The sequence below is a fragment of the Thrips palmi genome, unplaced genomic scaffold, assembly GCF_012932325.1.
Source record: "Thrips palmi isolate BJ-2018 unplaced genomic scaffold, TpBJ-2018v1 HiC_scaffold_18, whole genome shotgun sequence".
In the NCBI taxonomy this organism is placed as follows: Eukaryota; Metazoa; Arthropoda; class Insecta; order Thysanoptera; family Thripidae; genus Thrips; species Thrips palmi.
Window position 1 is genome coordinate 16,118,644 of NW_023144627.1, and position 16,301 is coordinate 16,134,944.

Below are 16,301 nucleotides of genomic sequence, written 5' to 3' on the forward strand. Positions count from 1 at the left end.
TTGAAAGGCCAAATAAATTAAAAATATATTCATTTATTTGTTTTTGCAGTAACATGAATAAAGATTCAACAGCAGGGATTGCCAACACTAGCCCCCAACACAAGTCCAGCAGCCCACCACCACCACACAAAGTACATAGCACTACTATAGAGTCTGCATCACATATTTAATTATCTTGAGGGGGGCCTTTCTGAAAAAATCCTTCATTTAATTTCATTTTCCACATCATTTGGGCATTTCAAGATAAGGCTCTTACAGTGGGTCTAACTACTAAGTCAATTGTTGATGTAATAGTCTCCAGAAGATAACACCTCAAGGTACAGTAATTCTATAAATTTGACATTGCAAAACTGTGGTGGAGTTTAAAATTTCCCAAATACAAACAGGAGAAGCAAAGACAAGAGAAGAATACAAAACAACTAAGTGGTGGTCCCTTCTCCTCTCTCTGCTACATCCTTCAAGATTTTTTTCAAGCAAGAAAAATAATAAAATAAGGCAATCAACTAGAACAAAGAAAAAAAATAATACTATCACTGATCATGTTGAGGGGCTTCTAAATTAAAACTACACACTTTACACTTTTATACATGAGTATAAAGTAATACAATCTCTCTCTAAAATATTTCACATACTTGCAGTAGAATTTACTGTGCCCGTGATAAACAGTCACAATAGACAATAGTTCCCCTCAACTCATGATAAATTCAAATTCACAGGAATCATAAACCAGGTTCAGAATCAAAATTCATTAAGTAAAAGAGGCACCTTATGGTACACAGACAACAAAATCCTGTACAAAATGTTAAATTTAATACAGTTCTAACATAGTTACAAAGTAACTGCCAAAAAATTAATCTTGACTTTGAAGAAATCTGTACAGTAACATAAAATTACAATGAATAAAATTAAAGAGCTTCCAAAGCCAACAACAGAATGCCCTTTACTTCACAGGAATGGGCCTGAACACTACTTACAATATTAACAAAAAATGCCCAATATTTCAGATGGAATGGAGCATCTAAATAAAGTAAAATACAATGCCTCAAAAGCAATATAAGAATACCAACGACAAACATTACAAGAAGGGGGAACAGACAAGAGATTCACTTAAATGGGATTTTAAAAACAAGGCACAATTTAGGCACGGTTACTGTGCACATCACACTACAGAATATAATTATCCAAGTATAATGATACAAGAACAATTAAACATATTGTCACTTTCAAAAAATAAATATTTTTCTAGTGTAGTATACTCCTGTATTATACATAAAAATAGTACTTGAAACAAGTCTAGCCCTCATGAAGCCAGAAGTCTATCTCACATCAATTACATCAGTCAAAGAGACTTGTACAAATTTACAGCAATTCTACAATGTTTAAGGGTACATGGTTGGAGATAAATATATGAGTCTGAGAAGCGAGACATACTTTGAAATCATGAACAAACATGATCCAACAACAATTACAGCGCTACATGATTACAACAGCTGAAAACAACTGCATCTTATGATTTCATCTTGATACATGAATACGGGGTGAAACAAACATGGCGAAATTTGGTCAGGCCAATGACAATCTCACTGATGTGAAAGGTTTTACAATAAACCTCAACTTGTGAAACCATTCGAGACAACCACATTAATAGGTGCATATACAACATTTCATACGCATTAAGAGTAACACAAAAGCAGTCTAGAGTTAAAACAGAATGATATTAATCTCCATGATTCTTTGATCTTCAGTACAGATGAACAAGAACAAATACTAATACAAAATGACAGAGCCTCTTTAACATGAAAACAAAGAGCATAGATATGAAAGCGCAAGACATCTCAAGCAGTTGTTATTAAGTAATAAGCCTTTGAATGAGAAAACTGACTAATTGATTAAGTAGTAAACAAAAGAAATACTAGTGACAAGAATTCTAAACCTGTCATCCAGCCAGTTTTTATTTCATTTTTAAGTAAATCAGTAATATGGACTATTTTAAACCTAAGATGTACGACAACAAACACATCATGAAGATCCATGTTACACATAAAGATAAAGACTTGCAACATTTCCTTTCAAAGGAAAACCATTTAAAATTACAGTCCCCTACACTTGTGGTCCCACCTAAGTAAAAACATCCTGGGATGGGGAACACCCAAGAATTGACTTAAATTCACAAGACGATTATTGCTGAAAAGATTTGAACTCATCAATATCTACATAAGAGTAATAAAAACTGTACAAAGTTCAAATTTCATTGATTATTAATGCGCTTTATAGCGGGTCAACATGTTGACAGAAGTAAACTGTACAGTGCATGACTGCAATGTAAGGTGACAATCAATTGGAATCACCTAGTTACCCCAACTTAGCTACCCAAACAACCCACAATCAGACAGTGTTTCAAAAATAAACCTTATTACAAGGTAACAAACAGATAAAATGGCATGATAGATTAATCTTTATCATTAATAGACTGCACATAACTAGCAATTATTCATATTCACCTTTTAAAGGACTATTTGTACAGTAATTTATACAATATCATTTACTGTTTGTTCAACTTACGTATAATTGACACTGAGTTTAGAAGTAGAATTTTGTACTACCCTGTGTATCTTAATATTTATAACAAGTAAACTACTTGGACCAACACTGCATAATACTAGAAGCTTTACTGTAATAATTTTTTATTTGGAGTAGTCTTAAAAGAACCAAATGTTACTTTACACTATTGAACACTGACAAGTTTCAAAACAAATCAAGAAGCCCATGAAGTAAATCAAAACAACTCCTAACAAGTTGGATTTGAGCAAGTAGCTGGTGATAAGTAACTGAGGTGAGATGCACCAACAAACAGCATTCAGCAACATCAATACCAACTGCTTTTTCAAAAATACTGAAGCTGAATTCTCAATACGAACAGTGGTTGAGGGGTGCATGGTATTATGACAAAACTAATTCAGGCATCTAGGATTTCAAGAAATTGAAATATATGCAACACTTTACAAATATCTCACTCTTCTTTCTTCTAACTATAACTAAACTCAAGTAAGATTGAAAACAACTTCCCTAAAGCTCAAGTTCCCTGAAGTAATGTCTACAACAAAGAGCAGGGATGGACAAAGGATGATCACAGGGAAGATAAAGCTTTCGTTCTGACTCTGGGAGCTTGTCAAAAGCATTTTCATATTCCCTGTCAAATGAAGCTGCAAACAAAACATAAAAAATCATCAGTACATCATGTGAGTACTTAATAGTTGTAACTTTAAAATATTGTAGGAAAATCTATCAATGCCTACCTTGATGAATGTTGTCTCTTCCTAACACAATAAAGGCAAGGAAAAGAATATCACGATAAATGGAATGGCTACGAGTGACACCTCTTCCTTTCAATTTATGACGTTCTGTTGCCAACTTCCTAAGAGGCTCCAATAAATCATTGCACCTAATTGACGCAATAATCATTTCCATAACACTGGAAAAAATGTTTTAATTAGAACAAAAAAATGAATGGAAAGCACAAAATAATCACGCGACTTAGTACATGCTTACGGTCTAGATACTGTTGTCCGGTCAGTTAGAAGTGCGCTGACCAAAGGAGAATGCTGATCATCCTGCTGCCATAGCACATACATGGGAAGGCCAACTTCTTCATGCAGACGAGGATTGTCCCACATACAGCGAACGACTACATGACGGTGGTCAGGATGTGACCATGATGGGTGGACATTAGTCTGTTGCCGCAGAACTGACCGTGACTGAAGACAAAGTCCTGGCAGGTGGCTTTCCACTGCAATTCGCTCCATAGCCCACACCTGAGGAAGAAAATGTTGATAAGATTAGATAGAAAAAATATTAGTATTAGTTAACTCAAATACAGAGAGCAAAAACAGACCATGTTCCAAAATATTATAGGATGCTCATCCACAAAGCAAGGTCTCGTAAGGCACACATCTCCTTCTGCGTGCAAGATGTTCTCAAGCTCTTTGCGCAGAACTAAGGGGTTTAAGTAGGGTACAGTGATGGGTTCAAGAGTAACAGGTTCCTCTTCAGGCTGTAAGAAAAAACGGAGCAATAAAAATACTAGATAAGAAAATAACCAATGATATACCACACAAAAACAATGAAGCATTGAATATCTTACTTTTGGATTCACAGTTGTTTCAGAGGCATCTCCCTTGCTTGGACCCTGAGTTGTCCCCTCTTCTGGAGTTGAGTCTTGGACAATTATGTTGGAATCTTTATGAGCTTCATCAATGGGCGAGTTGTTTTCAATTGGTTCTACAGGCTCTTGATTAGTAAGTGTCGCAGTTGTTCCTTCAACTAGGTCTTCATTGAGACTATCTTCTGGGACCACTGCTACTTCAGTTGTTGGGGTATCGTAATCAGAGGTTGTTGAAGCCGCTGCCTCCGATGGGGCAGCACCTGATATCTCACTGACAGGAGTCAAGAACTCTGGAGAAACTGTATTCTCAGGGATCACTGTCATTGAAGGAGCCACATCCTGAGCATCTTCCAACTGGGGTGCAGGTTGCTTCAGTTCTTCAGTCTCTGCGACACTCAATAAACTTCCAGAATTTAAGGACATCCAACTGGCTGTAAAACCATACACCGTATTACAGTTAATACAAGAAATAACAGTTACTTCATACAGATATAATTTCACAAAATTAATTAATAATACCTCTGACTGAAAGAGACCCTGAGTTCTTCCTACGAGGACTGGAATGTAAACTCTCTTGGCTCATACCAGTTGAAGCTTTTGGATGGCTACGATAATCCATAACAGTAACTGTAAGGAAAGGAACTGTGGCCTTTTCACAAAATTGACATCTGTAAAAAATAAGAGACCTTAGTAGAGTTGTTTCAAAGATATGAATGGGGAAACTTTGCAGCAATTGACCGAGTGCTAGGTTTACTTTGTATTGAGGTTGGAATCCTCTGGAGACCATCCAGCCATGATTTCTTCATCATAAAGAATAGATCCACAGTTGTGACATTTTGAACAGGTTGTGAGAACTAATTTCATTGCAACAGGTATACGAGAGTCCCGCTTTACTTTAGGATAGAGGTTTTCTGGTAAAACAGGCATTTGCTGTGAAGTCACTGATGATGTCTCACCTGAAATAAAATAATATACCCATGTTTAAGAAGGAAGATGGACAAGAAAAAGACAGAGTACAACTTAGATAGTACCAAGAGGCTGCAAATTTGAAGAGCTGCCTTTCCGGCTGTTATCTCCAAATAGATCAAGTAAGTTGCTACTCCAATACTCCAAATTTTGAGTGACGGATGGAGAAAATTCACTTGACACTTTTCGACTGCGAGTAGTGTTAGTTCCATCATCTGCCACACAGCTGCCTTCTTGGTGGTCGTCTTCATAATAACTGCCTTCTCGATCGCGGTCACGCCTTCATATAAACAAACCAAAGAACAAGTTTTTTTGTTTTTTTTTTTTGGCTTAGACTGGTTTAAGATAGCAATAACAAACAGCAACCATAATAATGTTTAAAACATCAGCAAAACTTACAAATTCGTTGCTTTAGAGGGTGTATTGTTTGCTGATACAGCTTCTTTTATTTCATCAAACTTCTTTGCTACAGATGTTGCAGCAAATTTCAAGCTATTCAATCCACCCATGAGAAGTTCACTTGATTTCTTTGATGTTAGACTACTTGGACTACGGGAAAAATTGGGAAAAAAGGTAGAAACAGACATTAGTTAAAATTGACAATTTTGGCTAATTGAAGAATTAATCTGATGTAGGATAAAAAAGGAAGATGAAAAATCAAGAAAAAGGACTACGCTTATTACAAACTTACAGATGATCATACAACATATTGACCTATCTGTAAAGTTTAAATAAATTTGAAAAGAAGAAAGCAGCTATGAACTAAGTTCATCTTCTTGAAAAGTACAATTAGAGTCCAACAAATAAAAAATAAATAAATGGAGTTTTAAAAACAATATAAAATAAGTTTTTCAACTAAAAACACAACACTCCCATAATAAAGCCATGCCAAAAACAAAAAAAATTATGAAGTTTATGAAACTATCAATAAGCAGCAGGAAATAGCATATAAAAACATACAGTCATGTGGCATCAGGTCACGTGAAAATACTTTAGACTAGTTCCACATGCAGATTAAGGATAGGAATGGAGAATGTAAGTAAGATTTTAAAAAAATAACGAAGGGAAAGAGCAAAGCTAACCTGAAATTAGTGATTGCATTTTCAATAATCTGTTGTCCGATGCGAAGATCAGCCTTACGGAGGCTAAACCTGCTAGGAGAGTATCGGCTGCAAGAACAACAACATGCTACACTCAACAAAATGCAGTGCAAAAACATTTAACTACAAAATAAGGCAAACAAAACATTACTAGAAAAGAAAAAGAAACCAGCAACATTTGAAAAAAAGGATTCATATTTTTAATTAGAAAGGATGGAAAAGTAAAGTAAAAAGGTTTCTTAGCCTATTTACAGCTTGAGGATCAAATGATGGGTAGGTATTTGTGAACGGACCTAACGGTGGAAATCTTTGGCATGCTGAGTTATGCTATAAAATCTGACACATGCTGTCTTTGGTCAGTATAATTACTTCTTTAGCTAATGCGGCGGATGCACCATAAATGGTATGTTGGGCACAGAATATAGCATGCACTTTCACAAAAAGTGCACAATCCTTCACATATTTATCATTAATATTATTTACCCCTCTACTGATGATGGGAGAGGTAAATGAGCCATTGGATTTGGGGTACTCTGCCGCTTAACTGCTATTGGTTGAAAACTACTCTCAGTTGTTATTATCAATGGATTAATACTACTTTGCCTCTTAGGGCTGTTCTTCTTAGCATCTGATGGCCTGCATTAATTGAGACAAATTATGTAAATTGAATAACATATCTACGATGGGATTGACAGCAGATATAAATGATTGATAGGCTAAACCACCAACTAGTACATTGCAGTGCAAAACTACAATTTTTGTACATAGATACGTAAATTGAAATATAAAACAAATTAACCTTGATTGGGTGTGAACCATGCACTAGTATAGCAAAGACTCTAACACAACTGTATCTTCAAGTTCTAATGGATGGTGTGCTGATGAGCATAACAAAGTTGTGGAGGTTGCCAACTTTTAGTAGAAAAAGCAACAAGGCAAAAGCTAGAACACGACATTAATTTAGTAAGTCACTCACCTGAATGGTAACTTAAAACTCGACCCAAGACTTCCAATACTTGATGCAACTGAGCCACCTCCAGTTTCACTTTGTGCATCAAGAGGCATGGTAATAGTAGATGACCGCTGCATTATCTTTGATTTTTTAGGGTCATCTTTGTTTACATCACTATCGTGAGCACCAGGAATTCCACGTTCATCTTCATGAAATGTAGCACTCCGTGCAACGCCTTTCTCATTGTTCTTTCCTGTTCGTCTCCCTCCAAACAAAATTGGATTTCCCTCTTCATCATGCCCTACACTAATATGGTTGCTTTCTTCTGTTCCCTCTTGACTGCAAGACTGAGAGTCTTCTACTTCCTCTTCTTCAATTTCTCCAACCAAAGCTCCAAGAGGGTCATTCTCAGTGACAGGGGTTCTTGTAGGGCTCTTGGGAAGAGAACGAGAAGGAGATGCATTGGATATTGCGTTAGAACTATCATTAAGTTGCTGTTCAGGTGTTTGGCCATCTTTCGAGCCCCATATGCGAGAGCTCCACTGGCTATTATTCCACTGATTGTTCCAACTTGCAAGAATACGACGAGTTGGTGTTGTGTGTTGTGATCCTAAGGAATCTAAATCATCAGTGCTACCCCCACGGCTGTTTTCAGCTGAGCTTCTCTCATCAGGGTTTTCTGACAGTGATTCCCGACTTTCTGAATTCTGAAATTATAAAATCAACATGGTTAGGAACTGATCGGGATTATTCTGAAAACAAAGTCCCTAGAGCAATGTCAAAGGAAGAGATTAACCTGAGTCCGTCTGAAGTTGAAACTTCCCCTCCTGCCGAACAAAGCCTTAGATACAGTAGAGGCTCGTGGAAAGGAGACATTTCGAACATTGCTTGTAACCTCAGAAGGCCCATTGCTGCTGGCATTGATGGACGGCTGCGCCGGTTTGCCATCTCCTGACCCTTCGCTCAGAGACGGTGAAAAGCCTAGTTTAAGTTTGTTCAATTTCTCTAAAATGCCTGCATCATTGGCAAAACTCTCCGATCTGAAGATAAACAGACAAAGAAAAGTGGCAAACAACAATAACGACAAAACATCATTATCATTTAGAATGAAAATTTAGTCACTCACCTCATCAATATTTTAAAATGTTCAGCTGGATTTGCAGCTATTGGACTTCCAGGTTCAACAGAAGCCTTAGGACTGTGGGGAGTCAAGTTGGAGTGAAAGGGTGTGTTTTTCTCATGTTGGGACAACCTCGGGGGAAATGAAAAGTCGGAGCAGCTTCCACTTCGGCCTCTTGAACGCCTTGGGTTTCCAGGGGAACCAACCTTGCCATTTTCCAGGAGGGGAGAAATGGCATCGGAAATAGCATCCAATCCTTCACACTCCTCAGAGAGAGGTGCAGGTCGGCCATCATACTGACTTGTCATCAGCAGTCCTGCACTACTTTCAACTGAAAACAGAAGAAATTCACTCAATAGATAATTTAATTGGAGACAATGAATTACAATCGAGTTCAGGCTAGTTACGTGTAATGGTTCATCATTTAAGTACTCACATGGCTGCTGCTGAAGGTTGGAATTGCTTAGTAGAGACGCACCAGTAGGCCTCACAATACTACCCACTCTGGACCTGAAGCGATCCAGTGCAGCATAATCTGTGTTATTACTCAATCCCAGTCTTGCTTTTGCTCCATCTTGATGTGCTAAACAATGACATTAAAAGAACAACAGTGAGATAAACATGATAAATATATAGGAGGCTTAAGAAAAAAAGAAGCAGGAGCCACAATTTACCACCACACACAATAAAATCATGGAACGCATCATGCTTAATTTGGTTTTTTGCAGGTAGCACAAGCAAATCCTCATATAATGTCAGATCAATTTGGGGTATTAGAGCAAACAGGGGGTAGGAAAAAGACTGCTGAAGCATGTTGTAATACATGAACAAATAAGGGCTGCCGTGACATGATAAAGACGAGTGAGAGAAGTCGAAATAAAAAAATGCATGACTGCAATGATGAACAGAACATACAAAGGACCAAGATGAAGCAAGCAGCATGTTTGACCACTTATTTTAACATACCAGTGCTACTCAAATCCAAAATGGACTCGGGTCTTTGCACACTTGGGTCACAGCCTGCACCAACTTCATCTGTGATTAAAACATCTACCAGAGCTTCACTTGAAGAGACAAAACCAGGATTTTCTCTCACATTGTCACTTTGGCTGCTGTAGCCAGTGTCTGATTGACTGCCTATAAAGTCACAAAGTCTCATGAGTCATTATTTGAACATTTGCATAGAATTATTAATACTTTTTTTTTTTAGTAATGTGTGAAGCTTATTCTATTGATAAGTACAACAGAACACAGTTGAATTGTTTGGCTGCATTTTCTTTCAGTTCTTTTTCTGCTAGAGCGATCATAAGGGTGTTATGCTACTATACAAAATCACTTAACTTAAGCAAAAATATTGTAAGCTGCAACACAACCTCAAGCTATTTTGTCATTATATAGAGTGGCCATCAAATCACAGCTGTACAACAACTTCTAACTTCAAAATATAACTACATATTTAAGTGAAAAATCTGTGCATAGAAGAAAAGCAAAAGCATTTACATTTCTCACCATTTTTTGCCTTGTGATCATCACTGCCTGATTGGTCGTTATTTTTAGGGTCACTGCTGTCCACAGAGGAGGTGTGAGATGAGCCATCAACCAAATTTTCTCCAACTGATGACCCCTCCTCAACAAATGCAGAAGCTCTCCGAGACACCTGCCCTTTGGTGCCAGCACGCCGAAAGAGTGCAGCACCCATGATGACGTTCCTGAAGGAGAAATTTCACATTTAGTAAATATAGTGCTAAAATATTTAGTAGAGAAAACAGAGACATCAAGTGTGAGAGGCCTGGACAAGGATAATATTAAGTTAAGCTACCACATTGACATTGATGATGCTGTAAAAGATCAAGCAGCTGCAAGAAGAATAGACCAATATTCACCACAGCTATTCAAAAATGAAAGCATAGTGAAAATAGAAGACGAAATTTGAAGACACATTGTAATTAATGATTAAGATAGAAAAACACTGGAAGAGAAATAAAAGCAGGACGTTAATTGATAGTTCATTCCTTAATATCATAACCAGTGAGTTAGAAGAAAGAAGAGCCCTTAAAATTATCAGTTTAGCTACCATAACCGATCAAGACCTTAAAATTAAAAACAATTTAATGTGCACTTATATGAATGAGAAGCAAACGTTGGCATGGAGAGAACAATGTCATGAATTATTAATATCTGCAGAGCCGAAGTATGAAGAATTGCTTCATAAATTGAGAAGTAAAATGGAACTCAAACTGTGGCCAAGGTTAGTCACTTAATTTGATCCACATACCCTTTAAGCATTAAGTTATTACACAATCAAAGGCCAAGCAATGTGATGCTTTAATGGACTTCAACACCAAAAGCTCTTTCCTCCAATTCCAGTTTGCAAAACCCCGGACATCAGCAGCATATAGAACATGCTTTTGTTGCAAAAGAGGTGGATGGTATTAATAACACGACTGAATAGTAATGATTCCAACCCAGCATCACAAACCTCCATTTGGCGGTATCAGTAGTGTCCCACTGATGAGATACTTCCCCTCCCCATTGCCGCACTGCAATCCGATGAGCCGCCAACCACAGGTCTTTCCTGCCGGTTTATAATGAGAACTCATAGGAATGAATGCAAATCACGTGCCTGAGAGTTGTTACCATAATGTTTCCTCCACGCATCCAAGACTACTTCAAGTGCGAAACAAGAACCCAAAACTTAAAAAAAAAAAAACACTAATGTATAACAAAACCTAAAGACATCTTAATAGATTAGTACTATCTACAAACAGGAATTATTAGAAAAATAAAAGGAGAGTTATGAGAAGAAAGATGTGGAGTGCATGCCACAAACTACTTGATATTGAGTACCCAACATTGCACCAAGGTTGACACCCTAGAAATTTAACTCCAGCTTAGCAAAATTAGTGTGAAAAACAAAACACAATTTCAAGAATATACAGGATAGATCTAATATTAGACATAGGCAATGGCCAGATGGAAGTGCATTTCATACTACTGGATTAAACTGAAAAGAAAGAGAAGGCAGAAACCACAAACTAAAACACATCAATAACAAATACCATAGGAAAAATATGGATGACATAAATAAACCCAAGTTTCATTGTATAACTCTGTTCTGGTACCATTACATCATCTGAAATGACTCAACGTTGTCATGAAGGATATGATTTTGAAGTTTAAATGGTATACCTCAACTTATTCCACAGTAGTTGGCTGGAGTTGTTCATGTCTGATGGCCACGTGGCTTCTAAAACAGCTCGGTTATAAAATCCATAAGTGATTGCATTTGGTTGAACTCCGCTTCGTTTCATAAGAAATAGAAGCTTCACTGCCAGAACAGGGGTGCTGTATACACCACAAAGTTGCATCATGACACGGTAGCAGACCTAGTGACAGAAATTTGAGAATCACTATCACAGTTTTGTTTAAAATGTTTTAAATTTTGCAAAAATTTAATGACAAAATTTCACCTCATCAGTGGGTTGCAACTTGAGTCTCTGCATCATGTTAAGAAGATCATAAGCTGTTCGTAAACATGTAGATGCTTTTCGAGGATTCATCATCACATTGCTTGGCAAGTGTATGAACCACAAGCTGATTGTAAAATAAAACAATAAGAAAAATTATTAGTTAAATATACTAATTATTTGACTTATTAAGATAAATATCCGAGAATTTTAAGAACCATAATTTCATTACCTATAGCAAGTTCCCACAAGACATTTGGCCCAGTTTTCTGGAGAGGACGCAGATTTTCGAGCAAGCTTTTGAGCTGATTTTACTTCATGCTTTGTTCTGCGAGCCATTGGGCTGCCAGGTACTCCAAGACCACCAGAACTAGTACTTAGTCTACCCCCTCCAATACGAAGAAGATGGTTCATTTCTTTAGAACTAAATAATGTTGGATTCAAGGTAAAACACTGTAATAGACAGACAAAGGGTTGTTAGAACAATGACAAAACTACACATGAAATTATTACATATTTTATAAGATAAGATTATCATATACCGTACCCCATTATAGGAATGGCTTGCAGTGGAGTTAGGAGGAGGCTCAGGAGGCATGATGAAGACAGTTCTCTCATTATTCAAGGCTTCATCCAGTTCAATCAAATGAGCAACGCTATCTTCAGAATTCATCTACAAAAATAGTATCAAGTTATAGCATTTGAAAAAATTAAGTTAACTCAGTTTAAATAGGAGTCAGAGCAGCGCACACCTTTTCACAACAGATGTCGAAGAAAGCTAGGCCTGCATCCATATCGGACACAAAAGAGCGTTCCTCAATGAACCGAATAAACATTTGTGTTTTCATGACATAGGTGAAAAATTTGTGATATGACTTGTCCCTTGATCGAAGGAAACCTAGAGAAGAAACAGATTAATAAACTAGGAGCAGGCAATTTTTTTTGGTAGAAAACTAAGTTACTGAATAGCTTACCTCCCAAATTGAAGAGGGAATTAGGATCAGTTGTACCAATTGTGGGAGCTTTTGTGATTGGCATCAGATACACACGATAACCCCGTAAAATTGATGACATAAACCGTAAGAAGGCTTCTTGGATCTCCAGCTCCAATACTTGCTAAAGATTGTTAAAAATATCAAATTATCAGCAAAGAAAAATACATTTAGTCAACAAGGGTGTGAAACTGCATGATTTTAAGAATGTACCTCTTTTCTTTTAATTTGGAAGTCTCTATCAATACTCTCATCATGCGAAGAGTCTTGCAAACCTGCATTAGCATAATTTGCCATACTTTGGTTTACTTTGTTATACAATGTGTCTAATGTGTTGCGAAGGGTACGAGCAGGTTTCTTCGGCAATAATTTGGTGTTCAAATTTCGCTTTTCTTCACATCTGTACAACATTAATGTAACAACATTAAGCCATTCAATTGTAAATGTGGCAATGAATATAGGTTATTAGCATTTGAAGCACTTACAAAGTAATAAGATTTGTATCCAGATCAACGCAAATAACATCTGCAGGGGGGTCATGAAGATCAAAGAAACGGGAATCAACTCCAATTAAGAAGGGAAGTGGAGCATGCAGAACTTCGGCAAGACCCAATGGACAGAGAGGAATGTATGGACATTGCCATTTGAAGGGGAATATTATCATTGATATGGCCTCCGCCACAGCAGTCAACACATCGGGCCTTAAAGAATGAACCAGTAACTTTTGCTCAGTAAGAGCACAGAGAAGGACTAGTAAACAATTGTCTGGGCCTAAATTTATCAGAAGGCTGCGGAATCTAGCGCCACTCCTGGGTAGGGGGAGATCCTCAGGTTGTGTTAGGATAACTCTCTCTGCTGGGGACAACTGCACAAGAATGCGAGGCCGTTGTGGAGATGGGAAAGGCACATCCTCCAAAAAGTGAGAAATATATCTGCAAATATAATATTACAAAAGGTAAACTCATGAAATAGTTGCAAGTAAAATGGACTAGTGATAAAGCACTGAAGTACCTTTCAATGGGCACAGGTTGAGGCCCACTACAAGCCATGCTATACAAAAACAGAAGGAAATGCTCGAATGTGTCAAAAAACGGCCAATGTGACAGAAGGCAGATGGATTTGTTGACATTGTAAGTGAATTCCTCCGGCTCAGCATCCTCAGGCAATTGCAGTTGTTCCAGCTGTTCATCAGTAAGCTGTTCCTCAGGGTAGGGTTCATAAAATGTGATTGCAGAGCCATACACCTTACAGAGAGATAAACAGTATTACAATTGAAGAAATGGAAATGCTGAGCTTATAATTTGAATCAGATCTGTACCTTTTCAGACGCATCTGAAACAGTCAAGACAAATGTAGAGAATACAGGTCTTGGTTGCATTGCCTTTTTAGGCCAACATTCCAGTGAGGCTCCCATTGGCAAGCAAAACAGTGGAACAGACAGAGGAAATGGAAAATTTGAATGATCGTGTCTTGGATAACGAGATAAAATGTCAGGTTTGTATGAGATTAAATTAGCTCTGTTCATTGACTTCTTGTAGCACAGGTACACAACAGACCCAACCTGGAAGAAAAAAAAATGGTAAAGAGAAGTTCATGCCTCAAGCTAGTGCAACACACTAGATATTCCTAAAAGCAACAGCAGTGACAGTACCATTCCTTTGTTCAGATTTTTCTTAAGAACACAAAATGCTGGTGGTGGGCATTCTCCCTTGCTTTCAATTATAACACACACATCTGTGACAACTAATTCATTACAAGGCATTGATGGCGAGGCTCGTCGATAGGTGACAAAAATCTGGGCAGTAGAATTGTTGACATTTGCCACTTTACCATATGGTGTTTTCTTGATGACTTCAGCATCTTGCATAATTCTCTCCTTGCCTTCATACATTACACTGTAAAATAAAATAATAGTAAGATAAGATGAAAGTATTTATGATCACAAAATAAAATGCTTGACAATAAAATACTCACCCAATATCAACCAGAGGAGGCTTGTCCCTACCTCTACGGTAGCACAAATAAACTTCAGGAGTTCTATAACTGCCATGATTTAGATTAGCTGGTATGCCTAAATCATACAAGGTAATCATAATTTAAACTCTCAATCCACACAACATCTAAACAAAATATGACATGATGAATTCACAATCTGAAAAGTGTACCTGAAGGCGTGAACTCCAAAAGAGAAAAGCCTTGTGGTGGCGACTCTCCTAAAGTGGGAAATATGACAGCCAGATCTGTGATAGGTGCAGGCCCAACCACTCCACAAGGCATGGTTCCATCACGAGATACATCTTCAAGAGGTTGTGGCTGTGGTGGAAGCCCAGCAACAACAAAGTAGTCTGCAATACGCCTGTCATCCATTTTGAGGCGTGAAAGGAAACTTCAGGGCTACGGGCACAGCTGAAACAAATCATTTAACATGAAATAAATTGAACTGTATTGATCACTTGAGTTCAAATGGTGAAAAAAACACAACAGTAATTAAATGAGAATTTACAGAGCGCAGACACTGTCAAGCCAGCTCGTAAACCAAGGAAAACACATGCAACAGGAACTAATATGCCTTTGAAGATGATAGGTTATGTTTGGGTACAGTTTGATTAACTACTGAGACACCGATGGAGACATCAATTGCATGGAAGCTATTTGACACACCTAAGTTAGAAAGGTGTCAATGAAAAGTTAAACTAATCAAAAGTCCACCTAAACGGTCATATGTGTAGAAATAATAGCAGTGGCCCATATAGGTTAGCTTACCTGCATGATGACAGAGACAATCAAAGTTCAATATACATGGTGTATTCAATTGCTTGAACGCTACGCATTGTAGACGGGTCTCCACCAAAAAAAGACGAACCCACAATCACTACACCTTGACCCTCAGGCTTGAACGCAGGGGCGCAAAAAACGTTTCACATTCATTGAACGGTAATTGCAATTAACAACACCGAAAATGCGAGAAATGAACTGCAGATTCTTTGCTTTAGAAATTCTTCTCATGACGCGTTATCACTGCGAAAAGCAAAAGAGGCGAAGATCATTTTGCAGGCAACATAGAAATCAACACGGTTGTTTCTGTCTTTGTCATTGCCTGGCCTCTCTGTTGGTAAATTTAGCAGCCACAGAAAGTTTCCTCTCTTCCCCCCTTCCCCTCCCCTTCTCCTTCTCCCTGACCTCGCGATTCAGATTGAGATGACCCCGTACCACCACCATAGCAACAACTACCCTCTTGAGATTGTCCATTCTGAGATTGTTCAATTGTGGCATTCATTCAAAAAATCAACTTCAAATTAAAATTAATAACACTTTAAAACTATTTTGCCACAAATACGAAAAGCTGTTCCAGTTAATTGGATGGAGAGAGAGTCCCCTTTCGATTTGTTGTGTTGGCCAAGTCTTGTCGTCTGCTGTTGAATAAAGCACTACCAACTTTCTCACGCATTCTTCTCAGCTTGCGACAGATCGCAGTTAACCGGAACAGGCGTCAAGGGTTCACAGCGCAACAAGGCAATAAACACCATCTCTTGAAATTTCAT

General features: G+C 37.7%; 1 protein-coding gene across 5 annotated transcripts; it reads right to left on the reverse strand.

Annotated features, from left to right (window-relative positions):
• Positions 1 to 359: 359 nt before the first annotated feature.
• Positions 360 to 15,903, reverse strand: LOC117645535 (DENN domain-containing protein Crag). Of its 5 annotated transcripts, XM_034385813.1 has the most exons (31): positions 15,523 to 15,903; positions 14,925 to 15,165; positions 14,734 to 14,830; positions 14,411 to 14,654; positions 14,078 to 14,320; positions 13,771 to 14,003; positions 13,245 to 13,691; positions 12,973 to 13,159; positions 12,742 to 12,883; positions 12,520 to 12,665; positions 12,315 to 12,440; positions 12,000 to 12,220; positions 11,771 to 11,894; positions 11,490 to 11,686; positions 10,780 to 10,875; positions 9,810 to 10,009; positions 9,267 to 9,437; positions 8,737 to 8,883; positions 8,307 to 8,631; positions 7,977 to 8,220; positions 7,205 to 7,887; positions 6,211 to 6,297; positions 5,528 to 5,677; positions 5,194 to 5,408; positions 4,917 to 5,118; positions 4,682 to 4,830; positions 4,142 to 4,593; positions 3,893 to 4,051; positions 3,550 to 3,812; positions 3,297 to 3,472; positions 360 to 3,203 (listed from the first exon to the last, which is right to left on the reverse strand). In XM_034385813.1, the coding sequence occupies exons 2-31, from the start codon at positions 15,124 to 15,126 to the stop codon at positions 3,067 to 3,069; spliced, it is 6,465 nt and encodes a 2,154-aa protein (XP_034241704.1). In that variant the 5' UTR covers positions 15,127 to 15,165; positions 15,523 to 15,903; the 3' UTR covers positions 360 to 3,066. The 5 variants fall into 5 exon arrangements, with proteins under 5 accessions (XP_034241704.1, XP_034241706.1, XP_034241708.1 ...); XM_034385815.1 differs by lacking the exons at positions 10,780 to 10,875; positions 15,523 to 15,903 and having other exon boundaries at positions 14,925 to 15,126; XM_034385817.1 differs by lacking the exons at positions 9,267 to 9,437; positions 15,523 to 15,903 and having other exon boundaries at positions 14,925 to 15,126.
• Between the last annotated feature and the right edge of the window lie 398 nt (positions 15,904 to 16,301).